The sequence below is a fragment of the Leiobunum rupestre genome, chromosome 10, assembly GCF_980474605.1.
Source record: "Leiobunum rupestre chromosome 10, qqLeiRupe1.1.hap1, whole genome shotgun sequence".
NCBI lineage: Eukaryota > Metazoa > Arthropoda > Arachnida > Opiliones > Sclerosomatidae > Leiobunum > Leiobunum rupestre.
This window is the reverse complement of record NC_143393.1, coordinates 37,404,105-37,421,666: the sequence shown is the minus strand read 5'-3', so window position 1 is coordinate 37,421,666 and position 17,562 is coordinate 37,404,105. Positions and strand designations below refer to the sequence as shown.

The window sequence follows — 17,562 nt, the reverse complement described above, 5'->3', positions numbered from 1 at the left end:
TGCATAGGTAAGGACTCTTTGTCGCCGTATTTAAAAACTAGAATATTTGATTTTGAACACTTTCGTTGTGGAGTTTCTGTTTAGACTGTCAAAAACAATTCTCACGAACTTATCTGGAATAGCTAACCTAACTTAGCCAAAATAGTTAAAGCCCGTTTTTATTATACTTATACAGACTAGTTTTTTAATAAAGATGCTCCCTTAAATATTTATTTCCCTGCTAATCGTATAAATTGAAAGTCCTATATTTGAAAAACGTCTACTTTACTCTGAAATAGGCAGTCCAGCGTTCTCCCGTTATTAAATTCTGTTTGTTGGAATTTTTCTCCAATGAACGCGTGTATCTTTCATCCGACGTCACCATTTCTATAATGGAAGAAATCGCCCCTCCCCCTCACTCCCCTTCCCCTTACTCCCCTCCCCCTCACTCCCCTCCCCCTCACTCCCCTCCCCCTCACTCCCCTTCCCCTTACTCCCCTCCACCTCACTCCCCTTCCCCTCACTCCCCTTCCTCTTACTCCCCTTCCCCTCACTTCCCGTCCCCTCATCTTGACCACATTTCTCTCGAAACCTCTACGTATGTGAGTTTTCCGTGATCTCGTTAAAGTAATTACATTTTGGCGGTCGTGAAGTTGAGTTTAAGTGTCTCGTAAAAGTGAACCCACATATATGTAGGAGCTACAATTGGCACTCCGTCGTGTTGATAGTTTGCTTCGTGGCGATAATAATTCCTACGTTGAAAAGTGTTTGCATTTCGTCTCTTCACAACTTGTCTTTATTGATTTTGAAATATTAATTTATCCACCGCCGCTTCGTGTCCTTCTTCATAAGAGAATTTTTTTCTTATGGAGTTCGTGATCTTTGTCATTTCATTAAGTATTCTTCCATTCTTGAGAAAATAGTTATTTAAAATGTCGTTGCTTTTTACGACCTCACATTTTAACACGCGAATTTCAGAAAACAATCGTTTGCGTAAGAAAAGAAATAAACAATGGCTTTTAGATGATTACGAAATTGTTTATTTTATTCATGTTTCTTATTTGATAAATATTTTGATATTTTTGGCACGCTGCAACGGGAAAGAAGCCAATTTCACGTCTACCATTATCGTTAATGTGTTCATTTCAACTATGAATGTCGAACTGCATTTGGTAGTTAGCTCTCAGTCACTAGAATAGGAGGAGCCCAGTTATTATGACGTTGCTCATAAAAATAGTTTGACCACTTGTGTCATTGATATGGCTTAGCTCAAATTGTATTTATTAAATAAACAGCAAATACCTTTAACTCTGAGTATCAACTTATTTTGTAGTCGAAGATATATTTTTCTAAGAATTACAAGTAATTTCCGAAGAATTACAAGTAATTTCCGAAGAATTACAAGTAATTTCCGAAGAATTACAAGTAATTTCCGAAGAATTGCGAGTAATCTCCGAAGAATTACAAGTAATTTCCGAAGAATTACAAGTAATTTCCGAAGAATTACAAGTAATTTCCGAAGAATTACAAGTAATTTCCGAAGAATTACAAGTAATTTCCGAAGAATTACAAGTAATTTCCGAAGAATTACAAGTAATTTCCGAAGAATTACTAGTAATTTCCGAAGAATTACTAGTAATTTCCGAAGAATTACTAGTAATTTCCGAAGAATTACTAGTAATTTCCGAAGAATTACTAGTAATTTCCGAAGAATTACTAGTAATTTCCGAAGAATTACAAGTAATCTCCGAAGAATTACAAGTAATCTCCGAAGAATTACAAGTAATTTCCGAAGAATTACAAGTAATTTCCGAAGAATTACAAGTAATTTTCTAAGAATTTCTAGTAATTTTCTGAGAATTACTAGTAAATTTCTGGCCCTTGCAATCCTGGAAACGTTTTTCGAATCGAGTCAACAGCAAACGCCGGTCTCCTGAAGTGATTACGCAGAAATGCACCACCATAGTAGCAAAAAATGGTGCAAAGTGTCAAAGCCGTTTCATATCCGACCACTATACAGGTAGTAATTTTTGAGTCGGTTGGGAGTCAACAGAGCTCTTAAACCGTTTCTTAGCCAACTACCGAATGGGTAGTATTTTATGAGTCGGGTCAAAGTCGGTAAAGCGTCGAAGATACCGTATCTCAGTAGACTACTATCTGACTATAGTTATTTTAGGGTTGGCTAACGGTCGAACTTCGACTGATTGCCTTTCTAGAGATTTTCGCCGATTCATTGCCAGCTTCGACTCCTACCCGATTGAGTCGACTGCTAGCCGACTATAAAATGGAAAACCAATGCAGCAATGCAGCGTTGTCAAACGTATCATAATTATTATGCAAAATTCCATCATTATAGCTAGGAATTTGTTAAGTACCATGATTTCACCAGTGTGCTATATGGTACGCCTTTTTGAAATAATATTAACTTAGTCCGCCACTGAATAAAAAAGCGTAAAAGATTCGGAATCAAGAAATCTTAGTTGATTCTCGTTGATTCCAAAAATTATTTATTCCATTTGATTCCGTAATTCCACCTTGATTCCTTGATTCCATTTTGATTCCTTAGTAATTCAAATTGATTTTTCGGATTTCACCTTCGATTCCGTATATTCCTTCAAAAAACCGTTGATTCGGCTTGATTTCTAGATTCTGCTAAGATTCCAAATAATCACAATTTTACGTAAATTCCGTTTTTCCTAATTGATCCCTCATACTCTTAGTTGATTCTGATTAAGGTTATTACTTTGTTTATATTTAAAGGGAAAAGGTAATGCAATATTTGGAATTTCAAGGAATCGGCAACCTACGTTGCAGCATTGTAAATTATCAGACTGATAATATTGTTTGGTATCCCTCCACAAGCGTTCACTATGGATTCCCACTACACCCAACTTTTACCATTTTCCGCAAATTAGGTTGCACATCCCTTTAAAATGACACTACCTAAAATAAAACGTGGGGTCAAACTTCACCTCTCTCGGAAGACATACGCGCCGAACACCATCCCCACCGGCCTTGGAAGGCTAACGCCCCATCCCCACACTAACCTCGTTATGAATTTGTAAACTATGATGCAAACAAAAGAAAAAATAGACGAAGTGGCGCGATCCATATCTTCAATGATTAACCGAAAAAGCTTCCATCACAAGAGTTTGATTCCCGAGGTGATTCCAGGATTCGATTTTGATACCCTGTAAGATTCCATGATTCGTTCAGATTCCAGATCCGAAGATGATTCTTTGATTCCGGAAAAATTTAAGATTCCTGTGATTCGGAATAAGGGAATCAGGACCTGTACATGATTCCTTGAAGTGGCGGACCCCTCGATATTAACTGACGGTACCATATTTTAAATAATTCTGATAGTATCGACTTACCATATTTTAAATAATTCTGATAGTATCGACTTACCATATTTTAAATAATTCTGATAGTATCGACTTACCATATTTTAAATAATTCTGATAGTATCGACTTACCATATTTTGATTAATTCTGATAGGACTTACCATATTGTCAATAATTCTGATAGGACTTACCATATTGTCAATAATTCTGATAGGACTTACCATATTGTCAATAATTCTGATAGGACTTACCATATTGTAAATAATTCTGATAGGACTTACTGTTCGGACGTTGGCCTTGGCGGGCGGCTTATCTATTTCATGTTATCGCACTAGTATTTTTTTTAATGTTTTAACCCACGTTCATTTTTTTATATATTGTTTTACTTCGTATATAAGCGTGTGTAACATTATCATTTGTTTGTTTTATTCTATTTTAATAAATAAACAATTTATTTAGGAAAACGTAGTCCAGTTCTTTCAGCGCTTGAATGCCCACGATCATTTTGGTCCGTCGAGTCGGATCTCATCTCCTGACCTTACAACTCAGTGCTGATGTCTCCAGCTTTCTTTCGTGAGAAGCTTCAAGCCTGACCAGACAACTGCGTTTCCTGACGTCCATCATCGACATCATCGTCAGATCGCCACTTGCACCGAGGCTTCCTATGACCATGGATTCCCTATTATCCAAACGTAGAGTCATCAAGGGACAAGTCACCCGCATCGAGTCCAACGTACTCGACCCATCGAATCCGCAAAGGCTGCTGCCATTGTCCGACGGGGCCATCATTCTATACCTCGAGAAAGCTCGAAGCCAAGCAGCAGACCTCGACAGCGTTCACGAATCGCTACTATCGAAATGCAAGGCCGAAGATTTCGATAGCCATCTAGAGGAGTACGACGCTTTCATCAATAGGCTGTAGTCCTTGGTCATTCTTCTTCGAAATGCCAAGAGCAACTTGTCCGCCGCATCGGCGTCCCTTCTACAGCCGGCACGATCAGCATCTGACATACGCCTTCGAAAATCCACCGATCGATCTACCAAGATTTGGAGGAAAGTTCACAGACTGGTTGCCTTTCCACGATCTATTCTTAGCCACGGTGCACAATAACACGCAACTTTCCAGGTCCCAAAAGTTACATTGCATGAAAAACGCAATTTCCGGTGATGCAGCCCGGCTCATCTAATCCATGCAACTAACGGATGCCAACTACGTAGAGGCATGGGACATCCTGAAGAACCGTTTCCACAACACTAGAGAGATTGTAGGTGTTCTAATCAAAAAACTCTTTAATCAACCGTCGGTTAAGGAGGATCCGCATCAGCCCTACGGCAGCTGATCGATATCACAACGGAGGGCGTCAGGTCTCTCAAGGTTCTGCAGGAACCAGTCCAGCATTGGGACTCAGTCCTGGTCCACATCGTCAACGAGAAGCTCGATTTAGAATCCTGACGTCCATGGGAGCTCTCGCTAACGCATCTTTCCTGGAGCAACGCGCCAGAGCATTGGCGGCTTCGCAGGGGTCATTGGCCTCGTCTAGGTCGAAAGATTCTTCGCAGAAGATGTCCTCGTATCATGGACTCGTTAGGACGAGATGCGTTATCTGCACCAAAGAGCATCCGGTAATTCGATGCGTCAACTGCTTTCGATCTGATCATCGACTTAAAGACTGCAAGCTAGATTCCTGTGACGTTGCGGCGAGAAGCACAATACCTTACTTCACCGAGAGGAAGAACGTCCAACCGGCGAAGATGGGAGTGTCCGAACTCACCTTTCTCGAGACGAACCCTCCACCAAAGCAGGCCAAGTAATTCTTCCGATTGCCATCATGAAAATCAAAGACTTAACGGTTCAGTTTCGGTCATTCCGAGCTCTATTTAATTCAGCATCCCAAGCACCTTTCATAACCAAACATGGGGTACGAGAGCTGCAGCTGAAACGCAACTGGTATCACGTATCAACTGATACATGAACCTCAAGACAGGCGACAAGAGATAAATGACAGTGGACGCTCTGATCCTCAATAAGATCACGGAAGATTTGCCAAGCCTTGCTTTCGACCCTAGTCGTTGGTCTCACACGAAGGAGCTTAGACTTGCTGATGTCACTTTCTTCACACCTGGACTAATTGATATATTGCTGGGAGCAGACATCTACTTCGAGGTCGGGAAGCTTTGCGGTGACGGAAGTTTGCCGACAGCAGTTAAGACCGTCTTCGGCTGGGTGATCGGAGGCCTGTTAGGCACCGGTCCTCTGCCAACCACCTTATGGTCAGCAGTTGCTCAAATCTCAACCAGCACCCTCGATGAGCAACTATAAAGGTTTTGGGAACTCGAGGAGATCATCCTGAAGAAGATGCTATCCGCTGACCAGCAGTTATGCGAACGCAAATTCGAAGAAAGCTATTTCCGGCTGGATACCAGACGATTCATGGTTCGCTTTTCATTTAGAAGCGACCCAAATGAGCTCGGAGATTCAAAGAAGGCTGCCTAGCGATGGAGAGGCGCCTTCAAACCAATCCCAGCCTGCAGAAGGGATACTGCAAATTTATGGAGGAGTACCTATCCGTGGGCCACATATGGAGCTTGTAACTCAACCACACACGCAACACCACTCATATTACCTGCCTCATCACGCCGTGATTAGGGATGCCAGCACTACGACGAAGTAACGGGTAGTTCAACTCTTCAGCTAAGGCAGAGAACGGACTATCCCTCAACGACGTTCTACTGGTCGGACCCAAGATCCAAGATCTCATCAACCTACTTATTCGCTTCCACTGGTACCCAATTTTCGTGACAGTCGACATAACGAAAATGTACCGGCAAGTTCTGGTAGATCCGGAGGATGCCGACTGGCAAAGGACCGTTTGGCGGGCAGACCCATCCAAGCCGTTGCAGGAATATCGGCTACTAACGGTCACCTATGGCACCGCAGCGGCTCCCTATCTTGCCACTAAAACGCTCCATCAACTCGCCCTCGACGTGAAGAACGACTTCCGTCTGGCGTCCACCGCGTTGGCCAATGATTTCTAAATGGACGACCTCATGACGGGGATAAGAACTTAGGCAGAACGACCACAACTTCTGACGGAGATCGGTAAAGCAACAAATGGAGCGGGGTTAAACGGGCTTCCAACGAGTCAGCATTGCTGGAATTCTTGCCACTGGAACTTCGAAAAATCAAGAGTCCGCTTCGAATGGACAATGATGAGACAATTAAAACGCTGGGAATACACTGGGCTCCAGCACCGGATCACTTCTCGTTTTCGGTGTCGTCGCTGCCGGGGAGATTTCGATCACGAAAATAACAGTCTTGTCGGACACGGCCAAGGTCTTCGACCCTCTTGGGCTATTAGCACCGGTCACGATTGTCACCAAGACCTTACTCCAGGCAGTGTGGCAGCTCAAACTCGATTGGGACGAGCCGTTTCCGTCTCGTCTTGCAGCCGAATGGACGTCCTTCAGGGATAATTTGCCACTGATCGAGAAGCTTTCCATACCACGCCACGTATCACAACCAGACGTCCACGAGTCATTGGTCCATGGGTTTTGCGACGCCTCGGAAAAGTCATTTTCAGCCGCTATCTACCTAAAGTCAATCTCATCAGCCGGTCAAATCGGTGTCCAGCTCATCGCAGCCAAGACAAGGGTCGCTCCACTATGCCAAACGACTCTGCCCGGCTGGAGCTTTGCAGTGACGTCTTATTGGCAAGGCTGATCAAACTGCTCCAGGGATCTATCAAAGGAGAACTGCCGGAGATTAATTGCTGGATCGACTCTACCATAGTCCAATCCTGGGCTACATCGCCGCCGCAGCGCTGGAAGACGTTCGTGGCCAATCGGGTCGTGGAAAACCAGGAGGCGTTGCCCAATGCCCATTGGCATCATGTGCCTGGCGAAACCAATCCGGCGGATTGTGCATCTCGAGGACTACCAGCAGCCGAGCTCTTGGATAACTCCCTATGGTGGAATGGGCCACCATGGTTGCTCGGCACGGGAGCTCCAAAAGAAGTTACGCCAGTTCCAAAACCGGGTGAATTCCGAGTCGAAGAAAGGGTCACTATAGGGTGGTTGCCGCTATCACTCAAGTGGACAACTCCCTGCTCTCCCGATATTCTTAACTCCGGACCCTACTGAATGTTACCAGCTACAACTTGAACTTCGCCAGGGAACGCTCAAATGTCTGGGCAAGCAAGGGATGCGAGTATCAAAGGACCACTTGGCTCTGTAGAACGCGAAACAGCCCTCATACTCTGGGTAAAGAAGCAACAACTAGAAGCTTTCGCCGATGAACACGAGAAGTTACGTCAAAACAAGAACCTCCCCGTCGGGAAGCAAGATCCTGTCGCTTCGGCCGTTTTTGGACAACAATGGAATCATCCGTGTCGGAGGACGCCTCCAGCAATCTCTCGAGACCGAATCCATCCGATGTTGCTACCTCGAAGATGCAAACTTAACGACTTGAGCACGTAAGGCATTTCCACGGAGGATCCCAACTTCTGATTTCCGTTATTCAGAGGTGGTTCTGGGTAATCGGAATTAGGGATGCTGTACGGTTCCACGTGAGGCGTTGCCTAAGTTGTACCCTTCAGCAGGCCCCCCTCACAAAGCAACTAATGGGGGACTTGCCGTCGGCAAGGGTTAGCCCAGCACGATCATTCCTCAACCGCGGAGTTAATTATGCCGGTCCCTTCGTGCTGCGAGCACGCCAGGGTCACGGTCAAAAGAGATTCAAAGCTTACGTAGCTCTCTTTGTCTACTTCACCGCTCGAGCACTACATCTAGAGCTGGTGAGTCACATGACCAAGGGGGCTTTCTTGGCCGCTCTGAAATGATTCGTATCCCGTAGGGGCCAATGCAATAACCTCTACAGCAACTGCGGCACCAGCTTCGTAGGAGTGGATCGAGAGATGAAGGATTTTATGAAATTTGTCTCGACGAAGTCAAATAACGACCAGATATGCAGATGGTCAGCTGAGGAAGGCATTCACTGACACTTCAACCCTCCAGCCGCGTCTCACATCGGAGGGCTCTGGGAGGCGGGAGTCAATTCAGTGAAATTTCACTTGAAGAGGGTCATATATGCCATATAGAAGCATGCCTCAACTCCTGACAGCGTTAAGTGCAGACCCAAATGGTTTGTCCGCCCTGACGCCCGGTCACTTCCTCATCGGAGGGCCGCTAACAGACATCCTGGAACCCAACCTCAGAGGTGAAAGGGTAAACCGTCTGTCCCGCTGGCAGCTGGGACAGCAGCTCCTACAATATTTCTGGAGACCCTGGAGCAGCGAGTACCTTTCACGGCTGCAGCAGCGTCCGAAGTGGGCCTCATCCAAACCCAACATCAGCGTCGGTGACCTGGTCCTGCTGAAAACCGACGATCTTCCTCCATCTAGGTGGAAGATGGGCCGCATCACACAAAATCATCCGGGCGCGGATGGATGCGTTCGGGTGGTCATGGCGGAGAAGACATGCCACCGACCAATCGTGAAGCTTTGTCCGTCACCCTTGGAGAATTGAACGTTCATCAAGACGGGCGGGATGTTCGGACGTTGGCCTTGGCGGGTGGCTTATCTATTTCATGTTATCGCACTAGTATTTTTTATAATGTCTTAACCGCGTTCAGTTTTTTAAATATTATTTTGTATCGTATATAAGCGTGTGCAACATTATCATTTGTGTGTAGCAGTGGTTGATCACGATGGTTTTATTCTAATTAAATAAATAAACAATTTAGATCACTTACCATATTTTCAATAAGATTGATAGGATCGACGTACCATATTTTCAATAAAATTGATAGGATCGACGTACCATATTTTCCATAAGTCTGATAGGATTGACGTACCATATTTTCAATGAGTCTGATAGGATCGACGTACCATATTTCAATGAGTCTGATAGGATTGACGTACCATATTTTCAATGAGTCTGATAGGAGCGACGTACCATATTTTCAATAAGTTTGATAGCATCGACGTACCATATTTTCAATAAGTTTGATAGGATCGACGTACCATATTTTAAATAAGTTTGATAGGATCGAAGTACCATATTTTCAAAAAGTCTCATAGGATCGACGTACCATATTTTCAATAAGTCTGCTAGGACTTACCATATTGTTAATAATTGGGGTAGGAATTACCATATTTTCAATAATTCTGATAGGATCGACGTACCATATTTTCAATAAGTCTGATAGGATCGACTTACCATATGTTCAATAATTCTGATAGGGTCGACTTACCATATGTTCAATAATTGTGATAGGATAGACTTACCATATTTTCAATAATTGTGATAGGATTAACTTATTATATTTTCAATAATTCTGATAGGAGTGACTTACCATATATTCCATAATTGTGATAGGATCGACTTATTATATTTTCAATAATTCTGATAGGAGCGACTTACCATACATTCCATAATTCTGATAAGATGGACTATAATTTTCTACCTAAAAATATTTGACCAAACTATTCGACGTTTTAAATATTCGATTAGGTACTGGACATGTCTAGAAATCAATTATTTGATTTTCAATTTGATCCCCAAAAAATTATTGACACACCTCTACGTGTTACCCTTTTGACACACAATCGCATAGCGATTAGTGTATACTATTTCTCCTGGTACATAGCTGCAGCCGCACTACAGTTTGTTTAGCATTTATAAGCCCCTGTTCCACGAGCTAACGCTCATACTACAGGGGCGGAAATACAAGGACATGAAAATCCATGTCTACAGAGAGTACAAAAGGTGCAGGAAAAGAAGCACAAGGCTCAAAGTTGTGCGCACACAGAATAGTTGGATGATCACCATAATAGGCGAAGTGGTGAGTGAGAAACTCTTTTTCTGAAAGTGTAAATGAGTAATAAGTAAAATCACGAAAGGCAATTGATGATCGAATGCAAAAAGTTGAGAGTTATTAAAAAGATGCAGGTGATAAACCGGCTAGCATCTAATCTGAGACGTCAAAGTCAACAGAAGGTGAAGCAGGAGCGGCAGCAGGGTTCCTATGTAAGGATACAATTAGGTTATAGTTAGAGAGTAGAAATTTCATTAACCTAGAGAAGGTAGTAATGTTATATTTGTTTAAAACGACTGTGCCAGCGTCGCTAACAAGGGAGCTACGAAAACGGTCAGTAAGCGGGCAATCCTTCAAAAAATGCGTGGCATCCGCATTTTGAGAACCACAAATACAAGAAGGCTCAGCGCAGTGACCGAGCCTATAGAGATAGGCCGGGAATTTGCCATGGCCTGTTATCAATTGGGAAGATAAGTAATTAATGTCAGCAAAAAGAGTGCCGATTGAGGGGATAAGAGAAAACGTGTGTCGGCCCTTATCTGAGGTAGTCCACTGGATTTGCCATGTAGAGTGGCTATAAGTACGAAGACGACCTTTAATAAAAGTCCTAGTTAGGGGAAGGCGTAGCACCTAGCCAGCTCCAAGTGCCGCCTCCTTAGCCGAAGCGTCAGCGCGTTCATTACCAGTGATACCTACATGGGCCTTGACCCAAGAGACTGATAGTAAATTAGGACCAATGTCCCGGATGAGAGTTTTAATGTGAGAGCCCATAACGTTCATTGCGTTAGGATTCCTCAGAGTCTGTACAGAAGACAGACTGTCAGTATAAATGGTAGTTTGAGAGACGATTTGCTGCTCTTTTACCCAGAGGAGTGCTTGATAAACAGCTAGCAGCTCAGCTTGAAAGACGTCAGCTTCAGGGTTTAAATGGAAAAGGGCCCAGTGGAGCTCAATTCCTTGCCAGTATACCACAAAGGCACAGCCAGTGCCAGCATCCGATTTGGAGCCATCAGTAAAAATTTCATACCACTGACCCCGAGGTTCGGTAGTCGGGCATGGGTAGGCAATCCTGCAAGCAGGATGCTCGTACCAAATGTCGTGCGGTCTCAACAAATTTGTTGGTGTAAAGGTGTAGTGGAGGTGTGTTGCCGGGGTGCCAATGGTAAATAGACGGAAAACAGTCGCCTCTTGACTAGCAATGAGGTCGACGGGAAGGAGACGAGCCAAGACAAGAAGGGCATCGGTGGACACCGTCCTGTATGACTTAGTGATACGAAGAGCAAAAATTCGCTGAATACTCCTAAGTTTCTGAATCATTTTGACGTTGCCTGATTCACGCCACCAGGCCCCGGCAGCATAAACGATGATACGTTCAACACCTCTCGTGTAAATACTGCGAAGAGCTGCCCCATTGACACCCCAGGTTTCGTGGGCGTACTGGGCGATGTTTTGAGAAAGAGCAGCAACTTTATTTCTGACATAATTTAAGTGAGGAATCCAACTCAAATGATTATCAAGAATCACGCCCAGATATTTAAAAGAGGAGACATGGGAGAGACGATCCTCCCCTAGTTTGAAAATAGGTAAACGGGCCGGGGAACCCAGACCATTAAAGGTCATAACCTGAGTTTTGTCAGTAGAAAACGTCAGCTTTTGAGTCAAGCTCCATGTATTAATAATGGCAAGGGCCTCATTGCCCTTGTCCTCAAGTAATCGCCTTGAAGAGGCGCGCACAATCAACCCCGAGTCGTCGGCAAAAGCCTGAGACTCACAGGCAGGCGGCAGTGGGAGCCGAAGAAAGGAGTCCATAATCAGATTCCAAAGAACAGGGCCAGCACACGATCCCTGAGGGACACCCTTACTAATCTGATGCGAGATGATACCTTGTGCGGTGGTAATACGGGCTGTACGGTTATTTAAAAAACTAGCAAAACATCCGTAGATGTTCGCTGGGCATTGAGTACGCTTAAGAGCCTGAAGGATTGCCGGCACCCAAGCATTATCGAACGCACCCTTAATATCAAGGCAAATTATGGAAACATAGTCATGTGTGGAATTGCAATCCTGGACAATCGAGACCAGATTGCGAATAGCCTGAGTTGTGGATTTGCCATGGCAAAAGCCATATTGAGCTTCATTGATTAGAGAATTTTTTACCAGAAAATGGTATAGGCGCTGTGTAAGACATTTATCAAAGACCTTACCCAAAGTATCCAACAGGCTGATCGGACCCATAGAGGACGGGAGACTAGGGTCCCGACCTGGTTTAGGGAGCAAAATCACTTCTGCAATCTTCCAAACAGTTGGGAAGTACTGAAGGCGCAAACAGGCGTTGTAAAGAGTCAGGAGTAATTGAGGGTTAGTGTCATAAAAAATTTTTAGAAGTTCATTTGAAAGGCCGTCAGGGCCTGGAGCCTTATGGAGTGGAAGTGCCGAAATGATCGAATGTAATTCTGTTGAAGAGATCACGCAATCGTCCTCGGAAGCTGGCGGCACAATTACCGAGGAACGAATATCAGTGTGTACATCAGAATCCGAGGATTCGCAGTCGGTAGTAAAAAGAGTATGGAGAATAGTTTCACATGTCTCCAAAACGGATTCGGTCAGGGAACCATCAGCTCGTCGAACTGCAGTAAGAGCCGGGCGATAACGCATTTTGTGCGAAGCCAGCTTGTATGGGATGGTAAATGGATCGTTAGCATCCACGTTCGAGCAAAAGTCCCGCCAGGAGGACTGCTTGGAGGAGTTAATAAGTTTTTTATAAAGAGCAACTTCTTTTTTGTACAAAGTACTGCATTCGTGGCGACGAGCAGGGTCCCTGGCCGTTTGGGCACGTCTACGACAAGCACGAACCTTACTTCGTTGAGTGGTCAGAGAAGCATTCCACCAAGGGACCGATCGAAAAGTACGAGCCGATGTGGGCTTCAAGTGAGTGTCACAAATTCTGTTAATGGTCGTAATGTAAGTGTCAATAAACTCATCAACGTCGCCCACAGAGGAGAGCGCGTTGTTAGAGATATCTGCCAGGGAAGACTCAGCGTCTAACCTAAAGGCAGGCCAATCAACATTTTTTAACGAATATCTTCGTTTGGGAATCTGAAAAGTAGAGTGAGTGGTGTCACCAGCACCAATATCAAAGGTAATGTACCGATGATCACTACCGGAGCAGTCAGAATTCACGACCCAATGACACAGGGTCGGCGCAAGAGTATTAGTAGTGATAGTGAGATCAATCCAACTCTCGCCTCTAGTGGAGGAGAACGTAGAGAGGGAAGACGGAGTGTTGTGTACATAGAGGTCGTTACCATTTAGAAAATCAATAACCAGATTCCCACGAGGATCAACAACAGGGGAGCCCCAGAGAGCATGTTTAGCATTGAAGTCGCCAGTGATGCACTGGGACTGATTAGAGTACTCATGAAACAGATTAGTCAGAGAATCGAGTATCGGAAGCAAGTCCTGGGACGGAGGACAATATACACTGTAAAAGATCAGGTCAATACCAGGGGCCGCAATATGGATAGCGGTAATGCAAGGAGTGGAGTATAGGGTCACCACATCGTATGAGGGATTTAAAATAGCAAAGCCCGATAGGGCCTCAGCATGATGGCAGAGACGACAGGAGATGGGAAAGCCCAAAACTTTGCCGTCACGAACCATAGGCTCCTGGAACGAAAGAACATCAATTTTATGCTCAAGAGTGAATTGACGTGAAAGTGCAGTAGCTGCACGCCCATGTCCAAGATTAATTTGTGCGCAACGCATAAGTGCCAACAAAAGAGAGTAGAAATGAAAGGATGAAAGGCCGCCTATTCAGACGGATCACTATAATTCGTGCGTTGTTTGCGGAGTTCTAATTCTCTCTTGAAGAGAGGACAGTTAGTGTCAATAGACCTATGGGTGGTCTTAAAAGAAGTGCCTCTGGAGGTGTTGTGGGATTTACAGGCGCGGCAGCACTTGACCGTCGCCTTGCAGTCCTTAAAGCCGTGCTCTTGGCTGCACGAGGTACAAAATTGAGTTGCAGAAGTACAGGAGCTCTGAGTGTGCCCTAACAGGCAGCACTTAAAACATCTGGGTACATAAAAGTACTCCTTGAGTGGACACATGGTCCAATCAAGGTGGACCTTGCCTAACTTCAGCAAAGTCTGATAGGCCTTCGGGGAGGCCTCAAATACGACATTGACGGTGTCGTTCCTACCGTTTAGTGTAAATTTGGCGACGAGATCATCGTCGTCCAACGCTAACTCGTTCTGATCACGAATTATACTTGATAAGTCGGCCTTATCAATAGCCTTATCAATGCCAAAGATAATCAACTTTGGACGAGCCAAAGTGGGGGTTGCAGTCGTAACTGCCTTTTTTAATGCCTTAGACTGCATCACAGAGTGCCTAAATTTGTCGGCATCAGCGGCCGTGTTACAACGTACTACCAGACCGTTGCGGCCTGGTTTAATGGACTGAATACCAATTTTATCCTTACGAGGATCGACAGCTTTGCAAATGGTGGTTTTTAAATCATCAGCCGTCACAGCTGCGTCTGTAGGAGTGATTAGTACCACGTGATCGTTCGGAAGCAAGCGTGGCTGGGATCGCTTGCGTTCCGGCTGTTTGGTCTTGGGTGCCTTGGCACCAGTAGAAGGGCCAGGACCCTGACTTACAGTAGTGGAAAAGGACGGTTTGTCCATCATTTTGTTCATTAATGAACTGGTGACATCACGCTCAGCTTCAAGCCGAGCGATAGTGAGCTCTTGCTGTACTATTAAAGAAGCCAAAGCATTAAAACTCCCACGAATTTCACGTCGAAATTCGATCGTGAGCCTACCGTCACGTTGCTCTAAAAGAGCATCAACTTCAGTGCGGACACTGTCGAGTTGGGACAAGTTGTCCAAACTAGATGGAGAAGCCTCCGAGGAGGCTGGGGTTGTGTTTGAGTTAATTGAATTCATGGTGAAAAGTAGTAAGGTTCGTTCGCCACGTTCTCCACCCACCACGGAGCCCAACAAGGGGATCTAGCAACGCCAGACCAGAGTTACGTGACGGATATACCCGGACCCGACCAACACAAGGTGGCCGGAGCCCAGTTGACCTAGCCCCGGAGGACGAGCCGGTTGATTAATATCGGCCAATAAAAACCACCTGTCTACCCCGGACTCGGAGGCCGAAGCAGTGTATTGTCATCGGACCGTTGGGCCTTGAGCGACCGCAACCGCATCCTAAAACTCAACCACCAGGATCCCCTTCACCCGGGCTACAGGACGCCGCTTACGGCAAACAAGCGGGACTAGTTTTAGACGGGCCATAGTCGAGACCCGAAACCTCAACAGAGGATGGTTACAATCAGTCAGGAATCTAAGCACGGCCAATCTGGTATAGGAAACCTTAACCCCGCACAGCCCGCACGTCAAACAACTCCCTTAAGCCCCCCACCAACAAGGCATAACCACTAGGGGATCAGTCACTTCGGTCGGGGTCTCACCTCAGGAGCGAGCTGGGCACAGGATAAATCAACTGCGCCAGCGGCCCTTCGGGTCAAAAACCACCTTAAGCTCCCCACCATGCAAGGCGTGACCATTGGGAAAACTGGGTCGCGTTTAGTCTGGAGTTGGGGGAACACATCCGGTTTCTGGCGTTCGAAGACCCACCAGTCCCCGTCAGTTTAGCCCCAACCCACGCTAGCCCCCTTACCACGGCAAGGAACGACCCTCAAGGGGGGCAACCGCACTACAAGGGTCATAAAAAATACCTAGCTGAACAACGGCCCACTGCGTAGCTGAACCAAAAGCTTATAGAGTAATGGCACTCCGTAGTTTGGCCATGGTCGCCATTTTGGTCGCGATTTTTTTATCGATAGGGAAAGGCATGGGTGACGTGCCATTACCAAATTTTACCATAGGGATGTATATACCGAAGGGCCGCTACACTCAGTTTCGCCCATGCATTTCGCCCGGGGCCGAGAGACCTCTAAGCACGGCCCTGTCTATATACACTCTTTTACGAAGTCGGCCATTTCATTACAGGCCTAATTTAAAATAGTACAGGCCAACGGGGTCTCGATCGAGAAACGGTTTGAAAGAATTTTTGGATTATCTCCAAAATTTGTCTGTTGCTGACGTCACCCAGATGAGATCCAATTGATTTTCAATAGGATCTCATCTCAGTGACGTCACGATGTTCGTTAGCAACGAAGTTACCAACCTTAGCCCTTAGCAATCACAGCGTATTGAGGCAACCTTTTATAGCCTAAAATTTACTAACCTTGAGTACAGGCAATGGCGCCCGCACGTGCTCATCAGCTCGAGACGTCGCGTGCACTTGACCGCGTGAAGCGGCCTTGCATGCACTTTTTGAAATCAGATTCATGATTTATGATTTATTTGTTGACAACCCTTTTGGAACAGGGCGGCTCACTCACAAACGAGGAGCACCATAGAAATCGGATAACAAACTAGAACGCTTAATCGAATGGCTGACAAGGTACCGATTAGATTCTTGGCTAAAACGAGAGTAACGCCATCTGCGCTGCCTAAAGAGGCGCGCTCGCGCGTAACTTGGTTAAAGGTCCACCCCATTGAAATTAATGTAAAGTTGGCGATAATTAAACGTTAATTAACCTACCAAATGATAAAAGAAATATTCCACTGACAATTTTTCCCGTTTATATGAACTTAAATGTAATATAAAATCGTCTTGAAAAATCGTTTATCGCTTTATAACATTCAAAAATAATATTTTTCCCGCACCATGTATTTAACCGAGCATCTGCTCGTCTAGGTAAAGTTTGTGTTGTCAACGCGCGTATTAGAAAGAAAAATGAGATTTTAGAAAGTAGGTTGTAATTCGGAACGATATTAATACTTTTCACAAATTTTGTCATCGGTGAATTATAAATTGTCTTGAAATAAGTTTCAAGGTTTATTTAAAAGCTAGTTTCATAACTTTTCATCCATTGGTTCGTTCAGAATTTATCTTTAAAGTAGAAGAAAATTTAAAGGCACGGAATCTTGCCCAGTCTTAAGCCTCGGTTTAATCTACTGCGTATTTTGAAACGGAAAAACCCGATTACTATCGTTAAATCTTGGTTAAATGATGGCGAACGCTCCTTGTAATAAGAAACAAATAACGAAATACGTTCTAAGCTTATTTCGTTATTTGTTTCGTATTAAAAATATCATATTATTAATCCAAGATTTAACAATAGTAATCGGGTTTTTCCGTTTCAAAATACGCGCGTTGACAACGCAAACTTATTATATTATTAATGTTAATAATTGTAATATTATTTTTGAATGTTATAAAGCAATAAGACGATTTTATATTACGGCAGTCAATATGAACTTAAATTGAAGTGACCCATTATTCCGACTTTCCCATCATTTTGTCTCACACATCCTTCACAATAGCTTCATTTTCAAGCGATTTGT

The 17,562-nt window shown here is 44.5% G+C and overlaps 1 protein-coding gene across 1 annotated transcript; it reads left to right on the top strand.

Moving 5' to 3' along the window:
- Positions 1-7,509: 7,509 nt before the first annotated feature.
- LOC149925579 (uncharacterized) lies at positions 7,510-8,165 on the top strand. The gene is made up of 2 exons (XM_090161782.1): positions 7,510-7,799; positions 7,874-8,165. Exons 1-2 carry the CDS (start codon positions 7,510-7,512, stop codon positions 8,163-8,165), a joined length of 582 nt encoding a protein of 193 aa, XP_090017908.1.
- The last annotated feature ends 9,397 nt before the right edge of the window (positions 8,166-17,562 follow it).